Genomic DNA, 17,002 nt, shown 5'->3' with positions numbered 1-17,002 from the left:
ACACCAGGTGGGGGCTCCTATGGAGCGGGTGGGGGTGGACGTTTTGGGCCCGTTTCCGCGCACCGAGGCCGGGAACCGCTACGTCTTGGTGGCCATGGATTACTTTACGAAGTGGCCGGAGGCCTACGCCCTCCCGGACCAGAGTGCCCCCACGGTGGCCGATGCACTGCTGGAGTGGATGTTTGCCAGGCTGGGGGTGCCGGAGGAGTTACACAGTGACCAGGGGCGTAACTTCGAGTCCCAGGTCTTCGCCAGAGTGTGCCAGCGCCTGGGGATTACTAAGACGCAGACCACCCCGCTGCATCCCCAGAGCGACGGGTTGGTAGAGCGGTTTAATCGGACGCTCGCCACCCAGCTGGCCACCCTGGTGTCCCGGCACCAAAGGGACTGGGACCGCCACCTCCCCCTTGCGCTCTGGGCATACAGGACCGCGGTCCAGGAATCCACCGGGTGCACCCCAGCCTCGCTCATGCTGGGCCGGGAAATGCGAACACCGGTGGACCTGGTCTTTGGCCAGCCGCCCGGAGACGGGTCGGCACCATCGGCTGGACTGGACTACGAGTGGGACCTGCGGCAGCGGATGCAGCGGGTGCCCAGCTTTGCACGGACCCACCTGACACAGACGGGGGTCCAGCAGAAGCGGTACTACGACCTGCGCTGCAGGGGGCCTGCCTTCCAGCCCGGGGACTCGGTTTGGGTGTACAATCCGCGCCGCCGCAAAGACCTCAGCCCTAAGCTGGCGCCGTCGTGGGAGGGGCCCGCTGAGGTACTCGGGGTGGTGGGCGAGGTCTGCTACCGTGTCCGGTTGCGAACACGGGGGAGAGTAGTGGTCCCGCACCGAGACCGCCTGGCCCCCTACCGGGCCCGGGAGGAGGAGCCGTGTGGGGAGGCTCTAGAGGAGCAGCCGGGGCCGGAGCCGGGCGATAGTGGGGCGTCCGTGGATCGCCGGCCGCTCACGCAGGGTTCCGCAGCAGTTGGCCGAATACGAGTACAGCCTGAGGGGGGTGTTCGACGTCGGCGAGACGCCAGACGCTTCAGGTGGGGGCAATGTAACGCCCTCGCCTGGTGGTGAGGAGGAAGCGCCCCTAGGCGCTCGTAATACCGCTGGGCATGCTGGGAGTGGTAGCCGGGAAGAGTCTGAGGGTCAGCACGATGACCAGCGGCTGACCCTACCTGTGTAAATAATGTCCTAGTAATTCTAGTGCCCTGTGTAGTCCTGTAAAAGTAGAGTGTGTTGTTAGGTAATTACCACCCTAAATGTGTGTACGTGTTCCGTCAGTCTCCTCATGTGTGTGTAGATCCTGTGTTTGGTTTTGGTGTGGTTGTTAAATAAAGTCAGTGCTTGGTTAATCGCGTCTCCACTGTTCTTTAGTTCTGAAAAAGAACCTGCAAACGCTACAATATGTTTACTTGTCCTTGTATGATTCTTTAACTCTAATTTACATTTTTTAATTCTTTAATTTACATTCCGTATACCGACCCCTCCTCGCGTCTCGTTCTCTTAAATTTCCGTACCGGGGTAAAGTTAGCTTGAAGTTCGAAAACGATTTTGGCACGCCTGTAGCGCTTTCACGAAACCTCTTAGAGTTGCGAGAATACTTGCTTTGTGTATAAAATACATTGTGAATGCTTTCGCAGCCTTTACTTTTTCGTTTTTATGACATTTTTTTGACCAAGCACGAATATTCTTTTGTCCATATCTTCGCAATGGACGCACAGAACGCCGTCAAACCAAATGCATTTTAAAGACCAAGTTTTGTGGATATTTCCACAGCCTTCAAGCTAACTTTACCCCGGTAATTTCCGTAGCATTCCAAATTTCCAATGTTGACAGAAATGGGCTGGTGCGAATTGTCTGTACAGAAATAATATCCAGTTATGTATTATCTTCTGACATTATTATTCTGGACGTTATTTCTGCAACTTTTATATTGTAAGGCGACGGGTTCGGCGAGTATCGACAAAGGAAGCCAAGCTCTTTTTAACTGAGAACGTGGCGCTTTATTAATCGGACGTGCGTCCGGCACAGCAACCAGAACAGAGGGAGGGAGAAAGAGACAGGGTACAACACACTGGGGTCAATTCGGGTACAGCTACACAGGTATAAGATTGTAATTTGGTACATATATAAAATGGGTGCAAAACCAGGGAAATTATTTACAAGAGTCCGCCCGATCTCGCAACTGTGTACATCTGTTTCACAATTGGTCAGCTGCACTGGCCAGTAGCTCTTCTAATCCCCACCCTGGCCACTACTGCTCTTGTCCTCCCCCTCGCCGTGCACCCCAGCCGGGCGCTCTTCGGTAGCAATGCCAGCCGAGGACACTGCAATATTCGCAATGATAACAGTTGGATGTAAAATGGTGCACAGGGACGTTTATTTGAGCTAAAAATTGTTTTGTATTGTTCTGAACATTGTTGACAATATCTGACCCTGTATGAAGTTCTGCTAACACTAGTTACACTTGGATGTAAAACGGTGCACAGCAGCATTTATTTGAGCCGAAAATGATGTTTTGTATCATGCTGAACATTGTTGATAGTATCTTTCTCTGTATGAAGGTCTGGTCACACTAGTCACAGTTGTCTGTAAAAAAGTGTAAACCACAGCCTGACCATAGAAACTGGATGACACAGGCAGACCTGGCTGCCCAGAGAGGACAGCCTGTGCACCCACTGCCAGCGGGGAGAAATAGAGAGAGAGTTGCACTTCCTACCGCACTGCAACAAATATTCTGGGATTAGAGAAACATTCTTCCCTAAATTCAGAAATCTAGTCCCAGAGTTCCCACACCTGCCAGAATCACAACAGGTCCCAATCCTTCTGGGAGAGGGAGGAGGGAACGCAGTTGAACTGGCAGCCTAGTATGTGATCTCCTGTCAATAATGCTCCATCTGTCTACAGTATATGTAAATATTTAATGATATGTCTTTGATGTAAATGTCTGTAGATTTTATTTTACTTTTATTTTGTTCCATGTTACTTTTATTATTTTTATTTGCTTTGGCAATACTGATTGTACCCATCGGTCATGCAAATAAAGCACATTGAATTGAATTGGAGAGAGAGAGACACAGAGACAGAGACACAGAGACAGAGACACAGAGAGAAACTGACTCCTGCTGGACAGTGTATAGACTAAAACCCCAACACTATCCACCTGAACTCGGACACTATATAGACTAAAACCCCAACACGGTACACCTGAACTTGGACACTATATAGACCGAGCCCCCACACGGTAGACCTGTACCCCCACACTGTACACCTGAACTCGGACACTGTGTAGACCGAACCCCCACACGGTTCACCTGAACCCCCACACGGTACACCTGAACTCGGACTCTGTATAGACTACACCCCAACACGGTACCCCTGAACCCCCACACTGTACACCTGAACTCGGACACTGTATAAACCAAACCCCAACACGGTACCCCTGAACCCCAACACTGTACACATGAACTCGGACACTGTATAAACCAAACCCCAACACTGTACCCTTGAACCCCGACACAGTACCCCTGAACCCCCTCACTGTACCCCTGAACCCGGACACTGTACTCCTGAACCCCAACACAGTACCCCTGAACCCCCTCACTGTACCCCTGAAACCAAACACAGTACACCTGAACTCGAACTCTGTATAGACTACACCCCAACACTGTACCCCTGAGAAACTGCAAGCTCATTGTCTCTGCGATCAGGGGGCGCCTGCAGACAGACAGGTACTGAGCCCATGCTCCCGCAGACAGAGAGACAGACAGGTACTGAACCCACACTCCTGCAGATAGAGAGACAGGTACTGAGCCTACACTGAACGCGCTGGAGAGAGACTGCGAGCTCATCACCTCTGTGTTCAGGGGGCGCCTGCAGACAGACAGGCACTGAGCCCACTCTGAATGCGCTGGAGAAAGACTGAGAGCTCATCGCCTCCATGGTCAGGGGGCGCCTACAGACAGACAGGTACTGAGCCCACGCTCCTGCAGACAGACAGGTACTGTGCCCACTCTGAACGCACTGGAGAGAGACTGCGAGCTCATCGATTCCGTGGTCAGGGAGCACCTGCAGACAGACAGATACTGAGCCCACGCTCCTGCAGACAGACAGACAGGTACTGAGCCCATGCTTCTGCAGGCAGACAGATAATGAGCCCACACACCATCAGATCGACAGATAGGAGCTGAGCCCACACTCCCGCAGAAAGACAGACAGATACAGAGCCCATGATCCTGCAGACAGACAGGTACTAAGCCCATGCTCCTGCTGACAGACGGGTACTGAGCCCACACTCCTGCAGACAGACAGGTACTGTGCCCACTCTGAACGCAATGGAGAGAGACTGCGAGCTCATCGCCTCCGCGGTCTGGGGGCACTTGCAGACAGACAGGTACTGAGCCAACACTCCCACAGACAGACAGGTACTGAGCCCATTTTGAACACGCTGGAGAAAGACTGTGAGCTCATCACCTCCGCGGTCACGTTAATACACAAACAGCCCTGACAGCACAACCTGCACAACCTGCGCTCTCCACAGCACGTTCTCCCTGAAAGAGACAGACAGGTTTATAGACATACACAGCCCTGACAGCACCCTGCAGTTATAAAGCATGTTCTCCGTGAGAGAGACAGGCAGGTTAATACACACACAGCCCTGATGGCACCCTGCAGTTATACAGCGCATTCTCCCTGAGAGAGACACACAGGTTAATACACACACAGCCCTGACAGCATGCACTGTCGTAATACAGCACGTTATCCCTGAGAGAGAGACACAGGTTAATACACACACAGATCTCACAGTGCACCCTGCAGTTATACAGCGTGTTCTCCCTGAGAGAGACAGAAAGGTTAATACACACACAGCACTGACAACTCCCTGCAGTTATACAGTGCATTCTCCCTAAGAGAGACAGACAGGTTAATACACACTCAGCCCTGACAGTGCACTGCAGTTATACAGCACATTCTCCCTGAGAGAGAGAGAGACAGGTTAATACACACACACAGCCTTCAGAGTGCCCTGTGGGTATACAGAGCATTCTCCCTGAGAGAGAGAGACAGGTTAATACACACACACAGCTCTGACAGCACCCTGCAGTTATACAGCGTGTTCTCCCTGAGAGACTCTCTGGTTAATATACACACACAGCCCTGACAGCGCCCTACAGATATACAGCGCGTTCTCCCTGACAGAGTCAGACAGGTTTATATACACTCAAAGCCCTGACAGCGCCCTGTGATTATACAGCGCATTCTCCAGAAGAGAGAGACAGACAGGTAAATACACACACACATCCCTTTCAGCACACCCAATGGTTATACAGTACATTCTCCCTGAGAGAGAGAGACAGCTTAAAACACACACACAGCCCTGACAGCACCCTGCGGTTATAAAGCACATTCTCCCTCAGAGAGACTCTCTGGTTAATACACACACACAGCCTTGACAGCATCCTGTGGTTATACAGATCATTCTCCCTGAGAGAGAGAGAGACAGGTTAATACACACACACAGCGCTGTCAGCGTCCCCTGTGGTTAAACAGCACATTCTCTCTCAGAGAGACAGACAGGTTAATACACACACACAGCCCTGAGAGCACCCTGCAGTTATAGTGCGTTCTTCCTGAGAGAGACAGACAGGTTAATACACACAATCAGCCCTAACAGGGCCCTGCGGTTATGCAAAAAGTACTCCCTGTGAGAGACAGACAGGTTTATACACACACACAGTCCTGATATCACCCTGCGGTTAAACAGCATGTTCTCCCTGAGACAGACAGACAGGTTAATACACACACAGCCCTGACAGTGCCCTGCTATTATACACCAGAACTGCATACAGAGTCAGCTATTATCAACATTGTTCAGAATACTCCAAAACATCATTTTCAGCTCAAATAAACGCTTTTCTGCACCGTTTTACAACCACTTGTGACAGGTGTTACCAGAACTGCATACAGAGTCACCTATTATCAAGAATGCTCCAAAACGTCATTTTCAGCTCAAATAATAGCTTTTCTGCACCATTTTAAATCCATCTGTAACAGGTGCTACCAGAATTGCTTTCAGAGTCAGCTATTACCAACAATGTTCAGAATGCTCCAAAACGTAATTTTCAGCTCAAATAATCGCTCTTCTGCTCCGTTTAAAATCCACCTGTAACAGGTTACACAAGAACTTCAAACAGAGTCAGCTTTTATCAACAATTTTCAGAATGCTTTAAAACGTCATTTTCAGTTCAAATACACGCTTTCCTGCAACTCTGTGACTAATAAAAGTGCACTGAAGTGCCTGTTTGCTCTTTAACCCAACTTTGTGCTGTTCATTTTTTATCCAACCAGTAATATTAACATATGCAAATATCAGAATTAACTTTTTTATTACTTTTACTGCAATGAACATTATTCCCATTGATTAGATCACATCATCACATGATGACAAAGACTGATGATTAAAGCTGCTATCACCGCACGTCGACCGTTATATGTTCACTTTCCAGCGGCCGCTCACGCGCTTGTGTGAAAAGCAGCGTCGCTCGCGCCCCCTGCTGGCGGGTCACTGAAACAGCGGTCGGTTCACGCGGACACACGTGTTGTTTGTGACTGAACACGGTACTTAGATTAATTTGACCTTTCCGAATGACATAATTTTAAACTACAATAAAATTCCAACCACTATACAATAAACCTTCGTCGCATGAAGTCATGGGTCCACAGTATTTCACCGTTGAATGCACAGAGTGCCTGCCATAGTGAGTTTGGAGAGTTCTGTTGAGATAAACAGCCCGTGGAGGGGAACAAATTCAGGAAAACGCAGAAAGAAACGGGAGGCTCAGTCCCTTAAAGTCTGTGTGTATACTTCTTTATTGCGAAGGTTTCCACACTGCTGGTACTCAGCTGGAGCAGGGATATTGAGGACAAGGGATACAGTGGGTTAAATGTGTAATTTCATATAGTTCAGTGTAAGGGTTTATTAATGAAAACACTCTTAAGGGGTCTTTTCAGACGTTATTGAAATCTCAATTCATGTATTGAGCCTGGATGGACACTTCTCTTCATCTTTCCCAGGAGATGCAATATGCCGCTTAATTAGGGTTACGGTACGTCCGGATTTTCCCGGACATGTCCTCTATTTTGATCCTTACTGTACTGTATATTTCCTTCCCGGGGGGAATTTTCAAATATCCCAAAATTCGACCCCATTATTTTCACCACGAAGAATAATTAACAAACGTTTTAAGGATAGTAGATGAGAATGTTAGAAAGAGAGACGGAGAGTTTCTTCACTCGCTTCACAGCAGAACTAATTTTTCCGTGATTTCGAAGTGGCAGAGAAGACTGTGAAGCTGAATGTTTGGTGTGTAAGCCTGGTACTTTTGTCTCCGTGGCAAATAAAGGTGTACTTGACTTGCAAGCTCATGTTGACTCAAACACAAGAAAGGAATTCGAGGAGAGAGTTCGTCAACCAATATTTTGTCAAATCTGGCAGCAAAACAGACGGTACTGTTACTGCAGCCGAGGGGACTTGTGCATTTCACACAGTTGAACATCTTCAGGGTAATCAACCACTGCCAAGAGAAATCCGGTCTACAGAGAAATATGCTTGGGCAGATCAACGGGAAGAAAAGTAAAGTTCTTAACAACTAAGGAGGTAAGCCAGAGAAAAATCTTAGTAATTATTAGACATTATTATTTACAAGCACAGACCTTTTCTGTACTAATACCTGATATGCAGATAGATTTACCAATGAACATAAAACGTGGGATATTTTGAAAACCCTCTCCATCCCCACCCCCTTTCCAGATAAGGCGATAGGAAAGTTCCTCAGGGTGTCCTCTTTTTCATGTTCAAACTGATGTTTAATACAGTACTGAACAGCTCGTTCTACTTATTCCTGTACACTTACAGTACAGTATGTACTTAATACTGCTTCGTACCGACAACCAGAGTATCCGAATTAGTAACAATAGGTTTATTCCCTGCTGAAAAGAGAAGAGAAAAAACCTGAAGAAAGCTCCACGGCCGAAACATTGTGTTTTCTCTCTTCTCTTTTCAGCAGGGAATAAACCTGGCTCCAGGGCGTGACAACTACCCCTCAGTGAATGATCGGCTATTTATATTCAATCCGATCGGTTCATTCATGTATATAGATATTATTGCTCTAACTGGTCGACTGGTCGATGTGTTGGCAGTGCATTAACAAATTGTATATTGCGTATTTTGAAATCGAGTGCAGGCGCTGCTCATTATTCTGTCCAAAAATGTCCTAATAGCCTCGAAACACTCGACATTTGCTGTCAGTGTTTCTAAATATGCATTAATTTCAGATCACTGCATAATATTGTTTTTAAATGTCGGGCGACTCCAGGGTTACCCACACCAACCAATGTTGACATCACCCTGATGATGTCATAATACCTGCCCGCTAGTTATTTCTGCCCATTAAAGCATCCAAGCTCATTAACTGCAAGAACATAATGCCATGTTGTGGATGTTTTTCTTTGAGCTTTCGAAAGGTATGTTTTCAGTTTTTTTATTTTGATCTAATTATTATATACTTCTTTTTCAGAACATACAAATGATAAGTTTTAAACTCATATGGAGACTAAAATTGAATAACAGTGGGTTTGAAATCTAATTTTCTGTTGCACTGCTATATGAAACTGAAAAACTGTAGATGTATTTTTATTGTAGTAACTGAAATATGCTGTAATAACTGAAATATACTGTTTCAAGGACTACACTTATAAAAGTTGTTATATTACAGCCAAGTCCAACTGTAATGTCAACGTTTAGCTGACAGCTACTTTAAATTTCTTGCTGTCCTTGCAAAGAGAAGTGGGTCATTATTATCAATGACCCTCATCAACTTACCTGAAGTGCTTTATTCTAGACTTTCTTTCTCCTGTTAGTGAGATCTGGGAATGATGCTCTTCCCATCATCTTCCCCTGCCCTTTACTGACCCCAGTGTCTCCACTCTGTTCTCAAACAGCCCCAGCAGCACCCAGCAGCCTTCTCCTGACAGAGGTGGAGCTGCTGATGGGCGTCAGGTCCAGGAGAAGACCAGCCCCAGAACCTCTTCTCCTGGCCTGCCTGACACAGAGCTTTCTGGGTCACAAACTCTCACAGCTCACAACAGGCATGTCTTCTACTGTTATACTTCTCTGTATAAGAACAATCATAGGTATAAATAAATGCTGCATAATAAATACAATGACCTTAAAATCTTAAGTCATAGCTCCTTGAGGAATTCAGTAAACTCGAAAATAATCTCCATTTCCAGCTAAACCAGTTAAACCATTTTTTACGCACTATTTGAGGTTTTAAAATATTTGATATGTTGAGAAAGGTAATTAATGCCCTGCTCCTCATGCAGTACCAGTGTGTGAGACTGATAGTCACAGCCTGAGCTCTAACTGCTGTGTTTCCTGTGTTGTGTCAGTAGCAGGAGTGTTGACAGGGCGCCCCCAGGTGGTGAGCAGCAGCACACTGAGAAGAAGAGTAGCTCAGGTCTAGGTCTGTATGCCCTGTCCTTCTGTCTGCACACTGTGCAGCCCGGCAGAATGTGTGAAGAATGTCTTTCATGTCTTTAAATTCTACTTCAGGTTCCAAAATTTCTGTTTTGCTTTCTTTTTTTTTAGGAGGGGGAAGAGACCAGCAGCCCTCTTCCTCACTGGACAGGTACAAAACGTTCGTTTCAACCAAAAGAGCTGACTGAGCTCTTGGTGCCGCACTCATGAGAAAGTCAGAGGGTCTCAGTGATTCCTTTCCATTCATTGTAAGAAATAATATTTCATGATGTCAGTTTACACTGTGAGCTGTTTCCTGGTCACTGTGAACACATGCTGTTCCTTTCCAGCTCCAGTGTAGTGTGCTGCTCTCCCTCCTTGGATAAGACAGCTCCTCCTCTCAATCAGGACACCCTTCAGAGAGACCACCCAGCTCCTGGGGTAAGGACCCACCCGTTCAGACAGTTCCAGCTGTGGATTCACACACTCATCACAAGAAGCCATGACCAGTGTTGCTTCTCTCCTGAGTGCCTTGATTTTTATAAGTGAGCTTACTTCAACCAGCAAGCAATGGCCGATAAAAGTAATAACATCTTGCAGAACTGCAACGAGGGACATTTAGTGAAGAATATATTCAGAAATCTAGCTTGATTGACTGACATCTTCTTCCTGATCTAGCTAGGATCACATTTTTTAATATCCACTATTCAAAACTGACAATATTTCAAACTATGAGAATCATTCTTTAATAATATGAGGAACACATGACAGGAAGTGCCCAGAGTGCTTTGCAGTGTCTGCTGCAGCAGGAAGTGAAGGAATAGGGCATCTCCAGGTCCCCTTAGTGCAGCTCAGACTCCAGACTGTCCCAGGGCTTCCTCAGTTGACCCTGTCCTTCTGTCCACAGGTTCCCCAACAGCTGTTATATGAACGCTACCCTGCAGTGTCTCTCTGGGGTACCGTCCTTCTCCAACGACATCCTGAGGGAGGGGCACAGCTGGGACATGATGCCCCAGACTCGGCTGCTCAGGGACTGGAGCCCAGGGCAGGAGGAAGTAGCTTAAAGAGACCGAGACGGACTAGAAAAAAATATAAACTTGTGAGGTCACACAAGTCCTTCTAACCGTGAAAATTATAACTTCCAGTGGAAAACAAAGATGTAAATTGAACCTGTTGTTTAGATCATGTGTCTTAGTTTTCCTTCTGTTCGCCAATACTGAGATGTGCTCCTCTAGTCCACTGACTTGCCTCTGTTCTGCTGTGTTGAGGAGTGTCCAGACTGCCCTGTTCTCTTCCTTGCAGGTCGTTTGCTCACCTGCTTGCAGGGAGGAACCAGAGCAGCCTGAGTCAGAAGGAGGAGCAGCTGAGATGCATTAAAACAGTCATCTCAGCTCCTCATGAGGAGTTCAGTGGAGACAGGCAACAAGTGAGAGCTGCGAAACTAAGACATTTATCCCTCTGTCACATATATTAGACATTGAAACGCACCTGAAGAATCCACAGAATCTATTCCACTACTAAAACCTCAAAAACTTAAACTGATCTAAATGCTTCCTGATTCTAGTTTCAGGCAAGGCTTGAAGAAAACACAGTGCTCTACTGGGCAGTGTTGTTGTGCAGCTGGTAGCTCCAGTGTGATCTGGTTTCAGTTCACTTCCAACAGATATGCTAGCCAGATTAACCAGTCTGTGTAGTTTGCCTGTGTGGGCAATTCATCTCCCAAACCCCTTTTATACTGTTAGGCTTCACCAGAATTGGATCCTGTAGTGGAGGGCTGGCACCAAGAGTTGATGAACACACGACAGGAAAGACCTCTGTCTGCTCAGGTAGGCTGTAGGTCTCCTTCGCAGCAGAGCTGGTGTCTCCCTAACACACAGCTCTCTCACTGCAGGATGCTCATGAGTTCCTGAGCCACTGCCTGTCTCAGCTGAAGGAGGAGGGACAGGGGCTGAATCTGGCCTGGGCCCGATGGCTGCTCAGTGCCCAGGGCGCCCAGCCGGAGGGGGTGAAATGCCTCCATTTTTCACCTGTCCTGAGGTGACAAATTTGAGTTTCAGCTCCAGTATAAACACACCTGCATGAGTTCAGTTTCTCAGGAAAAGAGCTACAAGTCAGTCTTGATAATTAGAGTTGATTTTGGCCTTGAAAGGAAATTGGAAGTGTTTGAAGTAATGGGTGGTCACATGTCTGCCTCTCTGTTCTCTGAAAGCTGTGAAACTCAAGCCACCAGGACAGAGGTGTTTCACCACCTGTCTCTGGACCTCCTCCCGCTGGACTCCATCCAGGACTGCCTGGAGCTCTACTTCAAGGTCAGTCTCGACGCTCGACGGGAAGAACACGGGGCTTTTTAACATGTGCCTCATGAGACAGGCATCATGGTTTAGGTGCAGGATCAGAGGAGAACATGGGTTTTGTGTCAGAGAGAGAAAAAATAAGGTTAATTCAGCACAATTGAAGTTCACTGTATCTTCATAGAATATGTATGTGGAAACTCTAAGCAATGTTAAAGCCTCAGGCTCTAATGTTGCATTTTTATCCTACATCCTGATTTCTGCAAATAGTTTTTTTTTCTTAAATCTAAACTTAATGATGCTGTTGATACTATATGGGTATACGGGTTGTACAGTTATTTATTAATATGTTTTTTTCAAGTCTGGCTGGTGTCACATCCTGATTGTATCACTGAAAATGTAGCCTTTTTTGCTTTCCCCATGTTTAATTCCTAGCTTTTAAAGCTATCATGTGAATCAGTCCTAATCCGAGCTTCAACATGTTATTCAGTCTAAACATAAGTGGGTCTCTCGAAATTGTGACCTTGACTAGGTTGTCTCAGTTTTATAATAATAATAATAATGTTTCTTTATTAGCCCTATACAATTTCTTGCATTAGGAATGTGTCTTTTCGCATACCCCAGCTTTTCTCCAAGGAGACACAGACACAGAGACAGGGAGAGAAGCTTGGGAAGTTGATTACAGGCAATGTCTCTTCCTTCGCCCAGGACAGCACAGCTGGCCTCTGTCACCTCAAGCTTCAGGACACTGCCCAGGTAGGTCTTCGTGCAGTTCACAAGCCACACCAGTGTCAGAGAAGTTACTGTATAACTGATTCACTCTTCATTGACTAATCTTTATGTGCAGCAGCATGGAAGCCAGTTTCCCATCAACAGCACACTAGGCTCATAGGAAATGACAGCTGAGACTCTCTAGTGATCATTCTGGACTGAAAGAATTTGAATAAAGAGTAAATTGCTGCACTTGCATTCATGAGAGTGTCTCATATAACTGGAGGGAATTGTGCTTCTTCATTCTTCCTCTTCCTCTGCTGAGCAGAGTGCTGATCCTGCACTTGAAGAGGTTTAGGTACGACACCACGCTGCAGTACAACACCAAGCTGGAGGAGCCAGTGGTCGTCCCCAGCAGCTTGACCACTCAAGCCCAGTGCAGCAGTGGTATCCAGCTTCCCCGTGCTCTGGACTGCAGAGCAGAGCCCACAGTGTGAGTCCCTCTTCGGCCCAGAAACAGTCACAGTGTCACACTGCAGCTCAGAGCAGCTGTGTCAGTGGAGTGTAAAATCCAGCTCTAAGACATTATGAGACTCAAAGATATACTGTTAGATATTATGTTGCAGAATAACACAAGTCTTGCACTGTTTCTTCCACTGCATGCTCACACTTCAACAGTGTATACTTTAATCTTTTAGTTTTTATTGTAGTGGTAGTAGTGTAGTGCACTGTATTGAAGTTTGTATCCTGCACTTTCTTCACACTTGCCAATATACCCATTATTGGGTTATGGAACTTGATATAATTATAGTAAATTTATAATCCAGTACATAAACTCCAGATTGAGTACATGAAGACTAGCCAATTATTACCACTGGCAAGTGACAGAGAGCAGGTAATCAAGGAGAGCTTTGTGTGCTGTCACTCTGGGGAGAAAGCACCTGACCTGTCGGTCTGCTTGAGAGCAGAGCTCACACTCTCAATGCTGTCTCTACAGGTTGTTAGAGGGGCTCAGTGAAGAAGAGCTCCTGGCTGCAGCCCTGCAGATGGGTTTGCAGGAGAGCCTGCAGTCAGGACCTTCCACAGCCCCTCAGGACAAGCAGGGAGAATCACCAGGTAACCCCCATTCACCTCTGGCCCACATCTCCTTAACAGTACTGACACCTCCACACAAATCCGAAAACACCCACAGCAATAGATGAGCAGAATCTCATTCCAGTCAGATCACATTCTTCCTAATCCTCAGGTCCTTTTCTTAGCCCTAAACTGATCATCAGATCATTTGTTCCTTTCTCTGAAGAGTGTCCATTCAGTGATCTGCTTCCTTGTGATCAATTCACTCCACTTGGAATTACAGACTCCTGAATTACCTGCCATTAGTTCAAATCTACAGTACGTGGCGCATTCTAAGAGGATTATCCTCAGAATATCTATTTAATTTATTATTTAGGACAATAATGTGTCCTCTTAAGATGTCCAGACACATGAAATGATAAAATCTTAAAATAGTTGCTGATATTTATAATATAATATTTATATATCTGCTTCAAGTTTTCTGACATGGTCATTATAGCCTTATATATTTCTTAAGTTGCACTTTCAGAGACATGTGTGTTCACACTTTTTATTTCTGGTTTCCTGAATGTCCTTGAAAACAGAGAAACAGAGCCCAGTGGAGCCTCACTGTGAGACAGAGGCAGTAGCTCAGCACAGACAGCAGCTGGTGAGGAAGGGGAGGGAGAGAGATAGAGGCAGCAGAGAGAACATGAGGGCAGAATCAGACAGAAGCTCAGAGAGAGTGACAAGAGTTTGTGTTGGAGTCAGTGAGAGATGGGGTCTTTGAAAGAGAACTGACAGCTGAGTGAGAGTTTAGGTTTATGAAGAGAAGAAAAGAGGATTGAAGAGATTGTAGAATGCAGCCCAAGTGAGGCAGTGGTGAAATGTCACTCACCCTGCTTACTGTGTTTGTTTCAGAACAGGGAACCATCAACAAATTATCAGCTTGTTGGTGTCCTCAGCCATGTTGGGAGAACTTCCACCTCTAGTAAGACAAATTCAAAAACCTGACCTGTTATCACAGCGTTTATGAGCAGTGCAGTTATCTGAGGAGCTTCCTGCTGTTGTGTGTACAAGAACATCAGACAGAGATGTTAGGGACACAATATCGGTGAGGACAGTGTGGTCCTGCAATGACCCATCCTTGCACAATGTATAGGGAGCTCAGCGTCTTCAGGGACCCTGGATTTGGAGACAGACATAGTTCGGACCTTTTAAGGTTGTAGCTCAGGTCAGACAGAATGTGAACCAGGAGAACAAAGGGGAACAGGAAGAAGGAGCAGTGAGCCAGACGAATCCATGGGTGGTTTTTGTGAACAAAAGACTCTGTGCTTCCCAACTACATGCTATAGATTTTAGATCATACAGGAAAAGCATATATTTTTAAATCTTTACAAATGTTACAAACACAACAGAACAACCACACCAGCTAAATACAGTACATAAAACAATGCAATGCTATTTGGATGTAGAGAAATCTACTGACACTGCCTGTAGAGTCAATGAAGTCCCTTGGTGGTTTGTCACTGTGATGTGTAATAATGTCTCAGTGATGAGAGAAGCCTCATCTCTCTGTGTCTCTGCAGGTCATTACATTAGTGAAGTTTTTAACATCACAGAGCAGACATGGCTCCAATGTAATGACCAGAGGGTGAGGAGGACAGACGAGCTGTCTGTGATGAAGGCTAGAGAGAGGAATGCGTATATCCTCTTCTACATGCACAGCTACAGACTGATTGGTTTTACAAGCAGATTCATTGCTCTAACGAAATGTTTATGACTTGTTAGTGTAGGATCGGTACTGAACTGTGACAGGCAGTCAGTGTCGGCCATGGCCTAAGAGAAGCCAGTTGTGGGTTGTTGTTCTGACACCTGACAGCTGAGCTCCTCCTATTTAAATGCACTGTGTCTCATCAGCAGGTGTGTGAGGTGAAGAGGAAGAGATCCACACCTGGGACTGGGACTGGGACTGGGACTAATAAAAGCGCACTGAAGTGCCTGTTTCCTCTTTAACCCAAACTTTGTGCTGTTCATTTTTTATCCAACCAGTCAAATGAACGTATGCAAATATCAGAATTAACTTTTTTATTACTTTTATTCCAATGAACATTATTCCTATTAATTAGATCACATCAATATTTTCTGAAAAGACCCCTTAAGAGTGTTTTCATTTATATACCCTTACATTGAACTGTATGAAATTACACAGGTATATTGAAGTCTGCTTCAATATATCTTTTCCCGGCAGTGAATATTATCCTCACTAATTAGATGATATCTGTAATATGTCAATTATGGAATTCCCAATGCTCACCCAGTATCCAGTATTCAGAGAATAATGTTTAGTTAGGTTTAATTTCATAGTGTTTAGTTTAGTGTTTAGGTGGGTCTTCTTCATGACTCAATAGCTTTTTAAGCACAACAGCCACAGTACTGTGTAACTTTTCCTTATTTTTTAATTATTTTTTTAAGATAACACTACAGGTAAAACAGTGGGATAGGGGGTTGTCTTCATGACTCAATAGCTTTTAAGCACTACAGCCACAGTGCTGCAACCAAGTGCTTTACACACCAGACAGCCTCCCCAACCTTTTACAACCTTGCATTGGGTTGTGGACCTTTTCCTTATTTTTTAATGATTTTTTGAAGATAACACTACAGATAATACAGTGGGATAGGGGGTCTTCTTCATCACTCAATAGCATTTCAAGCACAACAGCCACAGTGCTGCAACCAAGTGCTTTACACACCAGACAGCCTCCCCAACCTTTTACAACCTTGCATTGGGTTGTGGAACCTTTCTTTATTTTTATATGATTTTTTTAAGATAACACTAGTATGATAGGAGGTGTGAAGAAAACTTCCTGAAGACAAATGTGCACAACATCAAAGAAATGACAACAGGTTTCTGGAAAAAACCCATACCACCACCCTAACCTAAATGAGGGTAGATTCAGCTGAGGTGGTAGAAAAAAAAATATTATTTGTGAAATGTTCTGAACCCTAAGTGAAATTTCAAAACAACTTAAAAAAAATGTGGACATGATCCTCACAAAAGGACAAAATTGTTTTTATTATAAAGGCAACTTAAGCATTGTAAGGTTAATGATTCATTGTTGATCTTCTCCTATTGGTCCTTCCTTCAATTTGTTTTAATTTTCACTCTGATGTGCAGAACAAACTGGGCTGTTTTGTGAAATTCTGTCCGTCTATTGTTCACTTGTTTTGCGTACAGCAAAATCCATCTGTAACGAATCTTCACACCCCTTGTCTAACAAATTCCAAGTACTACCATCCAAATGCAACCCCCAACTACAAAACCAATAGATTAAAATTCTGATTCATAGCTGCAGCCATTTCTTTACTTCATACTTGATTTCTGGGCTATTTTTTATATACATGTTATTGGTAATTTATGTATGTTATTGT

The 17,002-nt window shown here is 45.4% G+C and overlaps 1 protein-coding gene across 1 annotated transcript; it reads left to right on the top strand.

The window, feature by feature from the left end:
* Positions 1-580: 580 nt before the first annotated feature.
* LOC107078803 (ubiquitin carboxyl-terminal hydrolase 37-like) lies at positions 581-15,592 on the top strand. The gene is made up of 11 exons (XM_069196744.1): positions 581-881; positions 8,999-9,056; positions 10,423-10,570; positions 10,926-10,941; positions 11,258-11,341; positions 11,725-11,824; positions 12,515-12,562; positions 12,846-13,010; positions 13,515-13,633; positions 14,176-14,240; positions 15,491-15,592. Exons 1-11 carry the CDS (start codon positions 581-583, stop codon positions 15,584-15,586), a joined length of 1,200 nt encoding a protein of 399 aa, XP_069052845.1. The 3' UTR covers positions 15,587-15,592.
* Positions 15,593-17,002: the final 1,410 nt, after the last annotated feature.

Source organism: Lepisosteus oculatus, chromosome 12 (genome assembly GCF_040954835.1).
Source record: "Lepisosteus oculatus isolate fLepOcu1 chromosome 12, fLepOcu1.hap2, whole genome shotgun sequence".
NCBI lineage: Eukaryota > Metazoa > Chordata > Actinopteri > Semionotiformes > Lepisosteidae > Lepisosteus > Lepisosteus oculatus.
Note: the sequence above shows the minus strand (reverse complement) of the source record. Positions and strands in the feature narration are given on the sequence as shown.

Bases quoted from the DNA above. Each gene is read 5' to 3' on its own strand.
- LOC107078803 (XM_069196744.1), top strand. From the start codon at position 581: ATGCAGCGGGTGCCCAGCTTTGCACGGACCCACCTGACACAGACGGGG. The intron at 12,563-12,845 runs GTAGGTCTTCGT...TCTGCTGAGCAG, and splicing joins AGCTTCAGGACACTGCCCAG to AGTGCTGATCCTGCACTTGA. The intron at 13,011-13,514 runs GTGAGTCCCTCT...CTGTCTCTACAG, and splicing joins TGCAGAGCAGAGCCCACAGT to GTTGTTAGAGGGGCTCAGTG.